The following is a 17133-nucleotide window of genomic DNA, read 5'->3' on the forward strand; positions in this document are numbered from 1 at the left end:
TAGCTTTTATGGAAAGGGGGTTGAGATATATAAAATAGAGAAGTGCATATCTTTCTTGCGTTATGGTTCTTATTTTTTTTAACATGTAAATCTCAGTGAGAAGTAGCTGAACAAATGACTGTATCCCTAGCTTATCTACAGAATACATGTGGAGCATTTTCCTAATCTAGTGTTGTCAGATGTCCTAGAGATTCACTATCCATTATAAGCTACTGATCTAACCAGTGTTAGACACTGATTTGTTTAAATCTGATACAGCTTTGTTCTGGCTGTGTCACTGCGATATTGTGTCCTCTTGGTTCTTTCCACAGATGTTTTTTTTTTTTTTTTCCCCTGCAGGTTGTCGTACCCTTGTCTGCATGTTCCAGACTAAGCGAAATTAACTTATTTAAAAAGTTTCCGTGCCTGTTGAGAGTCTGAAAGAATTATTTGTATGTGCAGCAATGGTTTTATGAATCACGTGGGCGTGTGGTTTGGGAATTTTAAGAGTGTGGTTCTGTGCTAATCCAAGTTGGCAGGTGATGCAAGTTTCTATGTACAAGGAAAGTTGATGTGTTTTCAGCAGCATAGCCATAGCGGATGAATTATTAGAAGCAAAGAAAATTAATAATACAGGGTGTTCGGAAAGTCACTGTGCACTTTTAATAAAGCAGTGAATACAGTGCAGAATTGACGCAGCAGAGAAGTTGCCCATGGCAGCCAATCAGCATTGAGGTAACATTTCTAATTTGCATATAATAAAATTATGATATTGGTCTTGGAACTGCTCATAAGGCCGTGAAAAAGAAGTTACGGCTCTTCCCATACAAAATAATGGCGGTACAAGAACTGAAAGCAACTGACCATGAGAAAAGAATACACTATTGCAGATGGTTTAACCAATTTATCACAGAAAATACAGATAATGTGTTGGATGTGACCTTTTTCACAGACGAAGCTTGGTTCCATCTCTCAGGTTATGTTCATTCACAAAATTCAAGATTGTGGTCATTCAATAATCCTCACGTTTTGCACGAAAAACACCCCTACACGATCCCAAGGTTGGTGTGTGGGTTGTGATTTCCAGATGTCGATTTGTGGGCCCTACTTTCTTTATGAACACAATAAACAGCGAGTACTATTGTTTGGAGATTCTTTACCCCTTCATCAGTCAGATGACAAGTGATAAAATAAGTTACTCATGGTTTCAACAGGATGGGGCTTCTTACAGATCTATGCAGTTGTTAAAGGAATTTTTTGGAGATCGCATTATTTTCAAAAGATAGGTGACCACCGCGCTCACCAGATCTAAATCCACCAGACTTTTATCTATGGGGAGCAGCAGAATCTGCAGTGTACAAAGATCGTCCGCGCACACTGGATGACTTGAAAGCAGCGATAACCGCATTCATTCAGCCTATTTCAAGCGAGCAACTGATAGAGATGTTTAGAAACAAAATACTAAGGATCCAAGCCTGTGTTGATGCGAACGGTGGTCATTTTCAACATTACTTATAATTATCATTCGTGTTTACATCATTGTGTATTGAAACGTGTGTTAGTAAATATACATAAGTGCACAGTGACTTTCCGAACACCCTGTATACTTCATAGCAGCAAGTGTATTGTATGAAAGTTACATATACAGTAATATATATATATAGGCAGGGCAGGAATTCCATGATCCATTCAAATCTAATGGTGAATAGATTGAAAATGCAGCATATCATATTAAGGCAGACTCATCCAAAAAGTGAGACTGGCGCCATAGGCTTTCATGGGGTTTATTTGTAAAACTGGTGCACAGGTAACTATGCTGAAACTCATTGCAACCTATCCTCTGTTTGCTTTCATTTCCTAAACCAGTGATGGGAAACTGCCCCCCCTGAGCCATCACCTGTGGCCCCCAGCTCCTGCTTTATTGTCAGATGTGTTTGGTATAACTTGCAACACTTGTTTATCTTACATTAAAATGCCTGTTGATATATTATTACAGATGGCTGTCTCTTAATTTCAGTAATACATTAAAACAATACCATGAATTTGTTCTGAACTGCACTAGAGAGATGGTAGAATCTGGTTGCTATAGGTTACAGTACCTTTTTTGCCAGCTGTAATATTTGTTGTTGAGTTTAGTTTTATGCTTTTTTTTTTTTTTCCTCCACCTAGTTTTCATCTGTTCAAAAGAAAACTGTGCATGTGAAACCACATAGGTGAATGTTTACTCAGATTTGTCTGCCTCTGACCTTCACATCATTTGTACCTTTGTTTTAGGTGGTCGGTAATATTGGTCACTGGAAAGGCTTAAACTGACCACCCGGTGAGATGGATACATCTTGGCCACCATGGCCACACACAAGCATGCAGCAGGACCATAACATGACTACACTTTAAGCCTTATCATTTGATTGGCTGATATGATAGTTTATTCTGTATCCCAGTGGGTTGTGCCTGTTGTCATTGATTCCGAATCAGATGGAATTTGGGGACTCGCTAAACCATTCTGGGCCATTTACAGGTTTGAGTTGGATAAAACCATGATGGGCAGACAGCAGTGTGTTGCGCGCACACAGTTTCCATGTCACACAGGGAATGCTTCATGGAGATTTAGAGGTCAGAGCGCTGTGTTTTAGCAGCTGAAGGGTTTCCTGTGCCATGGTAGTCATGCTTCCCATTGTCACCGCAGGAGCTTATAGAATGCTTTGCCTAAGGTTGGATGCTTCCCCCCTCCCCCCAATTATTAATATAAAAACTAACTGAGTTAATAAATAGGGCTAGTGCACAAGGGCAGGTTTAATCCTCTAATCTGCTCGCAATGTCCTGATTTTCTTCCATGATATGTAAGTAAATGCTGGTGCACTAGGGACCCCTCAGGTCATGTGCTTTTTTACGTCCATATCAGTCCTGTGTTATGTGAAGATTATTATGTGCCTTGTGGCACCTTTTCTCATAGACATCAGTGGTAGCTAGAGCACTGGCATTACCCGCTGCCTCCATCCTCCACCGTAGGGTAGAAAGATACAGCACGGGCAGGATAAAACCACACTAGCCTAGGGTGTATGCTTCTATCCTGAACAGGGTACCCACGTTGTATCTAACATTGATGCCATTAACAGCACCCACCCATTTGTATTAACTGTGTAATAACCTCATCAATGTGGTTTTACATAGAAAATGTTCATTTTTATTCACAGCTTTAATCTATTCAGCCTTTTTATACTGAATTTCCAACTGTTTCTATTCTTGATTTGTGTTTGTGTAGCAAACGCTACAGCCTGCAGGACACAGAGCTGTATGCAAACTTTCAGCATCCCTGCATCTGTCAGCAGACTGACACCATGTGACTGAAACATCCAGCGCAGAGGAAGCTGGTCAGTCTATTTTGGGTGATGCTGACTGTATAATAATGGTGACACAATAGCAAGAGCGATTTATGCAGTGTGTGTGTATATGTATGTATGTATGTATGTATGTATATGTGTATATATACACACCTACATGATGCATCTTCAGATCTGTGCTCTTCATCTGTCCATCTGTCATAAACATCTACTGATAAGATTGTGACTCTGCACACTCTACAGAGATCTGCCTACACTGCTGGTTGTGAGTGCGTATACACTTCAACATTTGTCCAACATCGTTCCATCGTTGATCTTGACTTTTTAGGAAGTTTTATAAAACCGAATCAATATTCTTTATCTATATGACCAGTTTCTTATGGGTTAATGGTTGGTATTGGTAAAAGCATTTTACCAATTTCCCAGTGGATATGTGTGAAAGACCCCTGAAGGTTTTCAAGCAATTGCCAGGACTGTCTCAGGAAACCACATGGATTCATTGAGCTTGTATGGAAATTATTGAGACCTCAATGCCGCACAACTCCATATTGGTAAAGGATAAAGAAATCCTAATCAGCTTTTGAAAGAGGTCAGCTATTTGTAGTGTGAGAGTGTCCGATAACATAATGAACAGACGTTGGATATAAACCGTTATTTCATATATTAGCAATATGCTTTGTTTGGTATCACTGTCCAGTAGCGAGTTGACTTGTCCTTTTAAAAATGACACTTTTGCTGATGATAACCTGAAACTGTTTTGTCATTTCCTGTGAACTCAAAGACTAATATTTGTCCTATATACTTTTCATAGGTGTGGATCCTTCATCTTTTTTGTCTTCATATGAAATTATTATACCCCAGAAATTAACTCGACTAAGAAGAGATGCATCTGGCACCCTGAAGGAGGTAATAAAACCTGTTCTGTTTGCTAATAAATTGTCCCAAGTGCTCTTGGGTGATGGCTGACAGGAGTTGCGGTGTCATAGTTTGGGTGGGGAGTAGGATAGGTGGATTGTGTTGAACCATGTGGGTCCCAGCTGTCTGTGTTTTTTTTTCTTTTTTTCTATGAGTTGTTCTGATGGCTTCGCTTACATATGGTAAAATGATGACTTGAATAGGAATATTGTAACATTCTGTTTAATATTTGCAGGGTCTGTCTTACATCATCGAGGCCGAGGGGAAGAGACACATACTACATCTTGAGCAGAACAGGTATCTATCTTCCCTATCTTCCCTAACCCCTAGTCTAATGCTATGCTCTCCAATAGCATTCTGGTTGTATTAATGAAGGGGGGGGGGGGGGGGATCAATATCTCTATCCTTTGTGCTTGTAATCACTAGTAGTGTTGTCCCCAAAGCTTTTCCAGCAGGACTGAGGGGGAGATGCGGTTTGATGCTTAGAGGGGCACATCATAGATGCTTGATGTCAGAGGATTTTTTACCAGTGGAAATGAGTATTTTATGTAGTCATTCGTTCTTACAGGAGGGCAGGAATGATGCATGTGGGTCTGTGGATAAACCATCCAGGCCAGAAGAACCCAGGGGTCTTGGAGGGGAAGGAGGAAGCTTATTTACAACAAAATATAAAAAAATAGGTGGTTTGGGCTAAAAAAAAAAAATCAAATCCTTAAATAAGTTTTTAAATATAATACCAGCCTGCATTTCTCTTATATAAATAATTGATTATATGCTACATTTTTAGTACTCTTTTTCTAATATAAGTGTTCATCATTTTTTAAGTAATCTACCACTGCTTCAATAAATATTTGCTTTCTTTTCTTTCTGTTTAACATACTTAATAACTCCTCCCCATTGATTGGTTAATCCTACATTGTATTATGAGCTAACAATGTGTGTGTTTGTGTTTGTATTTTTTTTATTTTTTATATATATATATATATATATATATATATATATATATATATATATATATATATATATAGATAGATAAATGACATTATATGTGATGTTTATGTCGTACCTCGATGTAGATAAGGTGTTGAGTGTATAATAGTCAGATCAGATGGTTTCTTGTATAGCATAGCTACAGCAGAGAGATAAGGGTCTACCCCCCAGATAGAGATTATAATAGATAAGTTACACAAAGGTTAGAATAATTTCTGGTTTTATTAACTCTGTCCATAGGTGTAACCTGGAGAGTCAAATTCAGTCAGCCTTTATATGCAATCATAAACATTTAACGTGTAAACAATGTATTTTCCAATATAGTACCAATATGCAATAAATTCAAAATAAAACACTTTGGCTTACATATAAAAATAGAAATAACTCTAAACAGTACAAGTAATCATTTATATGGCCGTACAATAAAGATACACCTCTGAACACAGTATTTAAACTTGGTTTGCCAGTAACTCACTGAAAATGTATTACTTAGGCAGCAATGCTGAGTTCCACGCGGTTTTGCCAGAGTTCCTGTTCCAATGTTACACACAAACCTATAGCTAAATATCTATATATATAACCCGGGTTATCTAAACTGTTTAATGTGCACGTTGGGGCCCTTGCTGTCCAGGATTTATAGGATAGGAATTGTTGATCTCTTCCACTTTCTATACACAGATATGGATGTTACTGCTCTATGAGTAAAAATGCCTGTGGTGCACACATGGGACTTGCTTTATACAGTGTACACTTGTTCTCTGGACTGTCTGTACCATGTAGAATAGGGGCTGGTGAAGTGCAAATATGTAAATACAAAAAGATAAATGTTTTACTTCTCACCACTGCAGACTGTCCTGGGAGCAATAGATCTTTCCCTCTTAATCATCAATCACAATGGGCTTGGAGAAATTTGTGGGTGTCAGACACCAGTGAGCTATTTTTATTGAGGTGACTGTTTCCAACTTGTTGCTCTCTCTTCTGTCTCTAGCACTTGTTAGACTGTCTCCTGTCAGCATACAGCACCTGCAGTTCCCGGCAGTCTTTATTCTTGTACTTTTCTCTCACATTCTCAAACCGTTTTTCTCCCAGTGCTTTCTGGGGAACCATGTGCATTATGGGGAATTTTGTTACTATAAAGGCTCGCCCAAAATGGGCGCCAGTTCCACATATGGGCTACTTAAAGATGGCCATCCACAAAGAAACTGACAGTCTGAATGATAGATGAGTGAGGCTCTGCATCAGCAGGAATTACATTTAGCCGGGCAAACATATCAATGTCAGCTCTGTGCTATGATCCTTTGTGTCTTATAACACGCTGCTCACAAGCACTAGATCTGACCTCTGAACATGCAGATTTGAAGCCGCCTTATGTTTTTGTTTTGACTGGAATCCAGGTTCCCATATAGTTATCAGTAGTGATCTGGACAGAGGAGAGCACATCCCTCTGACGTTTGGTAGCATCACAGTTCTCTCTTCCTTGCTCTGTTTTTACAGCTTGTAACTCTCATTTGTTTACCAGGAATTGTCAGAAAGAGAGAGTGTTATGAATCATGTCCAGTATCTATTCTGTTCTCTTGCAGAGATGAGTCACCTATACAACTGTTGACTCTAGATTTCACTACCTCTTAGCTTTGTCTTAATAACGGCTTTCTTTTTCAGCTATTATTATTATTATTATTATTATTCATACACTTTATGCAGTGCCAGTTGTATAATTGATAACATGATGTACTTGTGATCATGCCAACAATGTACTGCTTGCGCTATACAGCACAGCAGAGATATTGTCACTTTTTATAAATAAATTGTTATAATGTGATGCTGTCATACAGGCTATAAATGTTTTGTATTGTATATTATGTGTGTTATTGGGGAAGGTTACAAGTATTATTTATGGCCTACACACTTTAGTACTTCCACAATTTATTCAGCCTTGTGAAAGTGTATCATTCGTCTATTTCTCATTACAAACTGTTGTTGATATTATGTAGAATCAGAACCGGTACTTTTTCCAAGTTTAGACAGTAGTTATTGCTAATTTCAGACTCAATTTAATTATGTGTTTTTAATCTTCTCTCAATTGACTGTAAGATTACTTACAAATCATTATTCATCTTCTAGTGGAAATCTTATTGTCCTGTCTGGGACGATCAAGTGCACACATGTAGCTTTTGGAAGATGACTGTAGACATAATTCGTTGCATTGTCGGTCATGGCTGATATTGATCTGACAATATTGATAAGGTCATTATGTGGTATTGCAGTCGTATTAGAGTCACATACTGCAATATGGGGCCTATATCGCAACATATGGCCAGGTTTAGTGCTTCTAAAATGTATCCTCCAGTTATCTCCGTTAAGTACAGCTTAGTTGAGTTACACAAAGTGAAGGTATCCATTTTGTGGGCTGTACCATTGTGCTGTCTATCAGTTTGCACTACCTGACTGATATATATGAGGTCTGTCTAATTCATGAGGTACTGTTCATAAAGAATTAGTTAAGTGGAGCCATCCATTTTCTGAGTTGAACTAACAGTTACATCCAAATACACCCTTTACAGCTACTTCCTTTACGTTTCAGTCTACCTGTACCTGTGACAGCCTAAGCTGATATCAGATGTGTTATTGGTTTCTTCAGATACTCACAGGCTGTGACTCTTGGTCATGCTGATTATCCTGGGGTCACATGAGTCTATATTGGGTCAATCTGTCTGTATGATTGCTGATATTGGGGCGTGTGTGGATTTAGAGTTTTATAGTTACCGATCTGTATCTGTATCTTGTGAAGTTAAGGAAATTAGTAGGTGGTGGGGTTATATTAAAAAAAAAAAAGTGGATCTAGCTTTTTTAAAAAATAAATAAAAATGTAATTTATCTTATGCTTCCTGTGTTCTATTCAGATATCTGATTTGTTTGACAAATAATCATAAAAGTCAGCTATTTCCTTTTGTTACTAATGACCTGTCTAAATATGAAAAGAGTGAGTATTACTGTTATTTTTATGTGTTCAGCAAGTTACATTTAATTAAATTGCTGGAAAGAAAATATATTAATTGCATTTCATAAAACTGTACATAATCCTTGCTCTTGTGTAATAATGTATAGTAAAAATGCACGGTTGGCCAAATTGGTCAATGACATCATTGAGCTGCCAGCTTTCTGTACATTGGTTCTGAATGATCACGAGATCAGTGTCACAAGCCATTTTGCACACAACAGCTATTATAAATAATGCCTAAGGGCTAGATTTACTAAACTGCGGGTTTGAAAAAGTGGAGATGTTGCCTATAGCAACCAATCAGATTCTAGCTGTTATTTTGCAGAATGTACTAAATAAATGATAACTAGAATCTGATTGGCTGCTATAGGCAACATCTCCACTTTTTCAAACCCGCAGTTTAGTAAATCTAGCCCTAAGTCTCTTATGGCAATAGCAATTGCAACATTGCAGTCAGGTTTTTACTAATTATGTACGTAAATTGTGTCTATTTCAAAATCACATGTCGGATGCAGGTTACAATGCATCTGAACAAACGTTGTATTTTTCAAAGCCAATAGAGTTTTCTCTTCTACCTAATGGTTTCCAAGACTGTGTCTGCTGACCTGTAGCACCCGATTGTATGGCATCTACTCCTGTTTAATTGTTTCCCTGGCACCATGCATGGAGCATACAGACAGTGACCTTATTCAAAACTGGTGCTCTGGAAAAAGATGCTTTTAATAGTAACCAATCAGACTCTTTGATATTTTTCTGCTACAGGGTAGAAAATAAAATGCAGAAACTCATTGATTATTGATTGATTTCCGCATGTTTTTTCTATGCATCATTTGTCAGAAATATTACTTGTTGCAATTGCTGTTTAATATATGCATTAAAGCTCTATGTATTCTTGCACCAGAAACTTGTTATGTCATTGTCCCATGATACACAATATATCACTTTTGTTTGGCATTATTTGATCAGTAATCCATTACAGTAATACTTTGTACCTGTGACAGCTGTTGCCTCATTTAGAAACATATTTTCTAATAATCGGTAATCTAATTTCATAATCTTAGCGGTATCATCCAATCACATGCACATATTATTACATTGGTGTCAAAGTCCAGGAACTGGAGCTATTGAAGGAATTCAATAGGAGGCTGAGTATAACTAGTCCCGCCCAGCTCCACAATGATCTGGCCACGGAGCCATACCTGGAGCAGCCAGGTGTGCTCCTTCTGGCACAGATACTATGTACTATGTTCTGCAATGTTGAATTAGAGATTTAACCTGTCATCCTGACATTCACATTTATCATACTTTTTTCTTTTTTTTTCTTAACAGAAACTTGTTAGCAAAAGATTTTACAGTCTATACATATGCTGAGAATGGAACTAGACTGGCAAGCCTGCCTCACAATAAGGTGTGTGTTAATTAATCAGCGCTATAGTGTAATATTGACTTTATGTATTTGCCATTGTGTTGGGTTTTTCTACAAGGTATAATAAGGAGGCCAAGTAGAATCTTCTAAGGCCTTTGTTGGCGCTGGACAGTGAGGTTTATTTATTAACATTTGGTCAAGGTAGCACTCAAATCGTAGCGATCAATCAGACATTTGCTTTCATTATCTCTCCTGATTCGGGCAGATAAAAGCAAATGTCTGATTGGCTGCTGGGATTTGAGGACTTGTTCACTCCAGGAGTTGTCATCTGCTTTACAAGCAATGCTGACCACATATCTACCACATGTAACGTGCTTAGTGACCTAAAGATCATTGGCATATTTGTCTTTAGCATGCGCGGCTACCATAGAAATCGATGATCCCTAGGTCATTGTGTCAAAAACACGTCTTTTAGTTCCTCCTTGTAAAGTGGATGGTGAATCCTACTGTGAAGGAGCCTTGAGCAGTGTTAGTAAATATGAACAAGTGTTTATGTCCAAATTGTGGCCTACGAGAATCTCAACCTGTGCCTAGCGATTGTGCTGCCATTTTGTTTGACTATGAAATGTTTCCTAATGCCATACTGTAAGTTGAAGTATGGATTATGACCTATTACAGTCCTGTGACTACTTAATCAGTCACATAGCTGTGCTTCGCTTAGTGACTAGAAGTGATTTGGAAGATCTTTGTTGTCTAATTTCACTTCCCTTTAAGGTTACGACTGAGATTAGCATAAAGCATACAATAGTTAGTTCTGTAAGTTCTGCATTTTGGTGTGGGAATAATCCCATATTGGGAAATGTCTTCAAAAAGTTCAGCATCATTATTTTTACTTGAACTAGAAATCATACACTTGTCTGTTCTTTTGTTACAACCGACAAAGTGGGGACGTCTAAGGACTCTTACGCAATGGTGGTTTAACTCCGGGTTGGCTAATGAGCTCCCATGTGCCGCAAGACCCATTTGTTTGATTGTCCCAACAGATTTTCCATTTTGATTATTCAAATAGGATTGGGTTTGAATCATTTGTTTTTCAAGGGCCTTACAAGTGGTCTTGGTCCCAAAAAAGGAATCACACATGACCTTTGTTGAGAAGAATCAGATCTCCCAGAGATCAGAACGTTGGTATAGAGAGTTCACACAATCCAAACTGTAGGGTCACCTAAGGCTGGACAGTCTGGTGAGAATTTGCTTTTCGGTCACAGACTATTCCTCTACAAAACACTGGAATCGCTTTGTGACATCAGAATCTCTAGAAGGAGGCAAAAGAGGGGAAATCACTCTGGTCAGGAGTTACACATGTCCCCTTTAGCAGCCAAAAGATATCCGCCACTGGTTCAGAATGACTATTTCTGCACACACACATAATGCAATTATTATATAATTAGGGGAAAAATATCAAATTGGTAGAAGAAATCTGCAGTTGTGGCTGGAATAAGTAATACATGATGATTTACTAATTACATTAGGCATTTGCTTCTACAATCGCAGCTTTTATTGACTGGGAAACCATGCCCTCCTCCTTAGCATATTAAAATATCAAATTTTGTTCCACATTAAATGAACAAATTAAAGGATTTTTTTTCTATTGTTTCTTATAATTAATTGTATTTCGTGTTCTTGTTTGACATCCGTGTTTCCTCCCAGACATGTATGAGTTGGTACACTATCTACTTCTCCTATGTCCTGTTGTAGTGAGTCAGCAGGAACTGCTGATAAGACAGAGTTTATAGGTCAGCCACACTTAATGGGAAATGAGGCAGTCTCCAGTAAGCTGATTGTAAAATACGATTTCCTGATAGATAAAATCAATTGTTTAGCACTTTTTCTTTCCAGATTTATATTAGGTTTTGGTGATATGGTGCATATTTTAATAATTTAATAGTTCATTATATAGCGCCTTTCTCTCAGCAGAACTCATATCCTTGTTGCAGGGGGTGAGGCAGCCATTTTAGACTCGCTCGGCTTTTATTCTCTGGAAACATTCGCACAAGTCCCTGCCCCATTGGAGCTTGCAGACTAAATTCCACATGCACACACTAGGGTTCATTTTTGTCAAAAGCCAATTAACTAACCAGTGTATATTTATGGACCGTGTGGGAGGAAGCGCATGCAAACACGGGAGAACATACAAAGTCCACACAGATAAGGCCATGGTCGGGAGTTAAACTCTTTGTAGGATTCGAATGCATGATCCGAGCACAGTGAGGAAGCAATACTAACCACTATGCCACCGTGTTGCCCTAAATTCATCTGATCAAGTACTTTGGTCTCAATTGAAATGTTAAAATGTACCCATTAATTACACTTGGCGGAGGCAGACATTTTGTGAGCTGATCCAATATGTACCCCATCACTTTACTAGCAGCTAGTGATGTCACTGGTTCCTAGTGAACTGCTTGACTGAACATTATGTCATGCTGAATATTGCCTCAGGGATGTCACTAGTTCCTGATGAAGTGATAGGTTCAACCCACCAAATGGCTGCCTGAGTGCGCTGAAAAAAATAAATAAATGGAATGAAAAATATGTTTTATATCAGCAAAATATTAGTATGACATGGAAAAATGTATGTTTCTTTTCCTCAGAAGTAGATCTGAGGAAAATCTTATGTTCATTGGTTAGGACAATGATAGGAATAAGGCGGCCCTTAAACCTTCAAAGGAGCCCGCTATTGCCCTTAATCTTAGTAATAAGTTCAAAACAACACATTAAATGAAAGAAACATACCCCCATCTGTAATAACATATCAGCAGGTGTTTTAATGTAGTGTTACCAGCTACAGTCATGGCCAAAAGTTTTGCGAATGACACAAATATAAGTCTGCTTCCTCAGTTTTTATGAGGGCAATTTGCATATACTCCAGAATGTCCAGAATGAAGAGTGATCAGATGAATTGTAATTAATTTCAAAGTCCCTCTTTGCCATGACAATGAACTGTATCCCAAAAACAACATTCCCACTGCATTTCAGCCCTGCCACAAAAGGACCTGCTGATATCAGGTCAGTGGTTCTCTCATTAACACAGGTGAGGGTGTTGACGAGGACAAGGCTGGAGATCACTCTGTTATGCTGATTGAAGTAGAATAACAAACTGGAAGCTTTAAAAGGATGGTGGTTCTTACAATCATTGTTCTTTCTCTGGTAACCATGGTTACCTGCAAGGAAACGCATGCAGTCGTCATTGCTTTGCACAAAAAGGGCTTCACAGGCAAGGATATTGCTGCTAGTAAGATTGCACCTAAATCAACCATGTATTGGTTCATTAAGAACTTTAAAGAGAGAGGTTCAATTGTTGTGAAGAAGGCTTCAGGGCGCCCAAGAACATCCAGCAAGTGCCAGGACCATCTCCTACAGTTGATTTCAGCTGTGGGATTTGGGCACTACCAGTGCAGAGCTTGCTCAGGAATGACAGGAGGCAGGTGTGAGTGCATCTGCACGCACAGTGAGGCGAAGACTTTTGGAGGATGGACTGGTGTCAAGACCAGCAAAGAAGCCACTTCTCTCCAGGAAAAACATCAGGGACAGACTGATATTCTGCAAAAGCTACAGGGATTGGACTGCTGAGGACTGGGGTAAAGTCATTTTCTCTGATGAATCCCCTTTCAGATTGTTTGGGGCATCTGGAAAAAACGTATCATGTCAACAGTAAAGCATCCTGAGACCATTCATGTGTGGGGTTGCTTCTCAGCCAAGGAAGTGGGCTCACTCACAATCTTGCCTAAAAACCATGAATAAAGAATGATACCAAAACATCCTCCAAGAGCAACTTCTCCCAACCATCCAAGAACAGTTTGGTAATGAACAATGCCTTTTCCAGCATGATAGAGCACCTTGCCATAAGGCAATAGTGATAACTAAGTGGCTCAGGGATCAAAACATCTAAATTTTGGGTCCATGGTCAGGAAACTCAGCAGACCTTAATCCCATTGAGAACTTGTGGTCAACCCTCAAGGGGTGGGTGGACAAAAACCAAACCCCCCCTCCACAAATTCTGACAAACATTTATTAGACTAGAATGGGTGGCCATCAGTCAGTGTATGGGCCAAAAGTTGATTGACAGCATGCCAGGGCAAATTGCAAAGGTCTTCAAAAAAAAAAAAAAAAAAAAAAAAAGGGTCAACACTGCAAATATGGACTATTTGCATAAACTTAATGTAATTGTCAATAAAAGCCTTTCACACTTATGAAATACTTGTAATTTTACTTCAGTATATCATAGCATGTGACAAAATGGTCTAAAAACACTGAAGCAGCGGACTTTGTGAAAACCAATACTTGTGTCATTCTCAAAACTTTTGGCCATGACTGTATAAGGCTGGGTACACACTGGAGCATTTTTGTCCAATAATCGGGCAAATCAGCCAACATATTACTATTCGGTCGGAAGTCGGGTTAGTGTGTATAGTGACACGATGGTCGAAAGTCGTTCCAAAGTCTCGAAAGTTGGCTCATTGCTTGGTCGTACTGTTTAATATTTTACGTCCAATCCGTAGAACGATCATGTAGTGTGTATAAGTCTCCAGTCGACAAACGAGCAACTGTGAATAGTTCCTCGAGCTGCGACTCCTTTAGAGGCGTGAGTATGTTCATTTCTGATGCCTTTACTTCTCCCATGTGGTGTGTCCACACGTCACTCATTTGGTAATTAGGTGTTTCTAGCGGTAAAGCAATAGCAGGTGTCTATTGCACTATGCGTACAGCAATGAGACTTACTGGATGCACCCCTGTTTGTGGAAGATATAATCAAAGGAATATTAAAAACATATATTTTTTATGAGGTTTGGGGTGGTTACTATTGAACATGCTCTGTCCTTTATTTAAATGTCTTGGGGATATTGTTACATGGACCTCATAAGACCTTTCAGTGTGTACAAAATTCTAATCTTTGCTCGGAATAATATGGCTGTGAAGAGTCAACTCAGACGATCGGTCTTTTGTTAATCATCTAAAACGTGACTAGTGTGTACACATTAATCGCTCAACGATCGGATAACACGTCGGTTGGAAAATGATTCAACGTGTACCCAGCCTAACAAAGACATTTAACCATAAAACAGGAAGGAACTGGGGGCCACAGTTGACGTCTTGTAGAGCCAAGGGCCTTAGGGCCCCGGTTGACCATCACTGGGTTAATATCATTGCTTTTTTATAACCGTTTTGAAATTTAGATGGCTGTCTGTATAATGCATCTAACTAACTCTACTGTATCTGTATTAGAAAGGTTAGATAATACAGTCATTATTATCTGATAGGGAAACATACTAATAAATAATAATATGGCAATGCACAGGCTTGGTAGATGGCAATCAGTTGCCATCCAGTAAACACTGCCCTCTACTGGTCTGTGCATCCATCTGATCTTTATTCCAGCCACTGTATTATTACAGCTGAACTTTGTCAGAGCAGTCTGTCAGCATTAATGTCTTTATTGGCTGCACTCCTAGTTCACTGAACAAGTTTGTAGCAATAATTTAGTTAGAAATTAACACATAATCAAATGAAGGTTATAAACATTATTACTCTGATGAAAACATTCTGGTTTGAGTATTGCTTTTCTGATCAGGGTTTTCCACCTTCAGGTAACCTTAATGGCACTGGCTTCTGATTCGCTTTGTCTCACCTGTGCCTTTCAGCCATGTGTCACTAGACTCTGTTTCCCACAGATGCTGCACATAGTTCCTGCAGAGCTGTCTGGTGATGTAAATACATGGCTGAGGAGCACAGAAGAAAGCCAGAAAGCAATTGATTTAGTGAAAGCTGCAAGAGAGTGTGTACACATCAATACATTAAAGTCGCCTGCGAGTGCAGAACCCGTTTCATTGGAAATATGTCCCATTTGTAAATCACCTATGTATTTACATTTTTTACTACCGAGTTTTACTTGTTGATGTTTTGATTGTTACATGATTTGCAGAACTCTAGTTTGTGTTTCCTAAGCAGCAATGTTGTTTCATTCATGTTCTTTATACTCTCAGGACCAGTGCATTTATCAAGGCTATGCAGAAGGGGATCCAGACTCACAAATAGCCGTCAGCACCTGCTCAGGCCTGCGGTAACTATCACCCTGCGTCTGCACATACTTGGTTGCAATCAGGGATAGTTTTTCATTTATTTATTTTTTGTACTGATTTTTATTTTAGCTTAAGCATTTAGTTTAAAAGTTTTATTTTCCCTTTCACCTGTGATATTGAATATTATCATAAGTGGCACTCTATATACGGCTAAGGCCAACAGCCCTAAATATGATTTGTGTTCTGTGGATCCAGCTGGTCTCCCGATACTTCTGGCAATCCGAGTGGGAGATACTCCCTCCAACTCACGTGTGCCTTGTTCAGGGTTGTCTAGCCCCTTCCCAAATATCAAAAGCTGTCCGAGCATCGACATCTACTATTTCCATCCATGATTTAGCTTAGGGAGGAGATAACCTTCAAGGTCTACCCCATTGCCTACACAAAGTGGGTATTTAATTTTTATCTTGTATAGTTCTGCTGTACACTGTCATTTTTAAACTAAAATGTATGTGTATGTAGAATGCATGTAGTAGGTATGTGTATGTACTATGTATGTGGAACACAGAAAGCTGACAGCATTTAGGTTAGAAATGCAAGATGTCAAAAGGACAGACATCTGCAATTGTCATTTCCATTATTGTAATTTACAGTAATGCGTAAAGAATTTGTAGAGCAAAGAAACTCAAATGTACTTAAACTGTAGTTTAAAATAAAGAAAGCAATCTTTAGAATTCACTCATGTGATACAAGTGGCTGGAGCTTTTTCCTAAGTACACATGGGTATAATCTCGAGAGTGCACTCTGCAAAATATAGAGGGTCTCATTCATTAAGGGACACATACTGAATGTAATTTGCATTTAAAAAAAAAACTACTACTAGACAAGACTCTGCAGGATATGTCTGATACCTGTGTGGAATATAAACTCATGAAAGAGCTCTTGGGGGAAAAAAACAAACAAAACTATTCATCTAATGTTGTCACCTGCTATTAATAAAAAAAACATATCAAACAAATAATAAGTATTTTTTTCCCCATGAAATGCACTTATTAGGTCCGTAACTTACGCTTAGTATCCTCCTGATGGTCCTTTAGGGTTAATAGCCTGAAAAAGTGGGAGATTGTTGCGGCAACTGATTGGACGGCTGCAGTAGTTGGCCCAATCAGCTGAAGCCACAACTTTCCACAACGCCTGGTTTACATTCAAGCTACTCCAAGCTGTTAACTGCAAAAAGTGTATGTTGCCTGCACAATTGTTGAAGTCTTCAAGCCCTGCATGCAGATACCAGCATGAGTGAGTATGTGCTGAATTGTGGGGCTTTCGGAGGTATCTGTTAGTTTGGGAGAAGAAGTTCATAGTGTACACACCAAGTCTTTCAAGGCTACCGTGGCTGGTAACCAAGGACCATAGCTTGCAGCCATGTCTAACATCTTCTTTCCTTGTTGACATGTAAACCTTTCATATTTGATC

The 17133-nt window shown here is 38.8% G+C and overlaps 1 protein-coding gene across 2 annotated transcripts in view; it reads left to right on the forward strand.

Moving 5' to 3' along the window:
• The window catches only part of ADAM9 (ADAM metallopeptidase domain 9), a 73924-nt gene that overhangs the window by 21504 nt on the left and 35287 nt on the right, over nt 1–17133 (forward strand). Inside the window, exons 2-5 of one of the 2 annotated variants that reach the window (XM_075206999.1) lie at nt 4132–4226; nt 4471–4532; nt 9553–9631; nt 15628–15704. In XM_075206999.1, the coding sequence (XP_075063100.1) occupies nt 4132–4226; nt 4471–4532; nt 9553–9631; nt 15628–15704 (313 nt within the window). The other variant, XM_075207000.1, reaches the window with a different exon arrangement.

The sequence above is a fragment of the Mixophyes fleayi genome, chromosome 4 (genome assembly GCF_038048845.1).
Source record: "Mixophyes fleayi isolate aMixFle1 chromosome 4, aMixFle1.hap1, whole genome shotgun sequence".
Lineage (NCBI taxonomy): Eukaryota > Metazoa > Chordata > Amphibia > Anura > Limnodynastidae > Mixophyes > Mixophyes fleayi.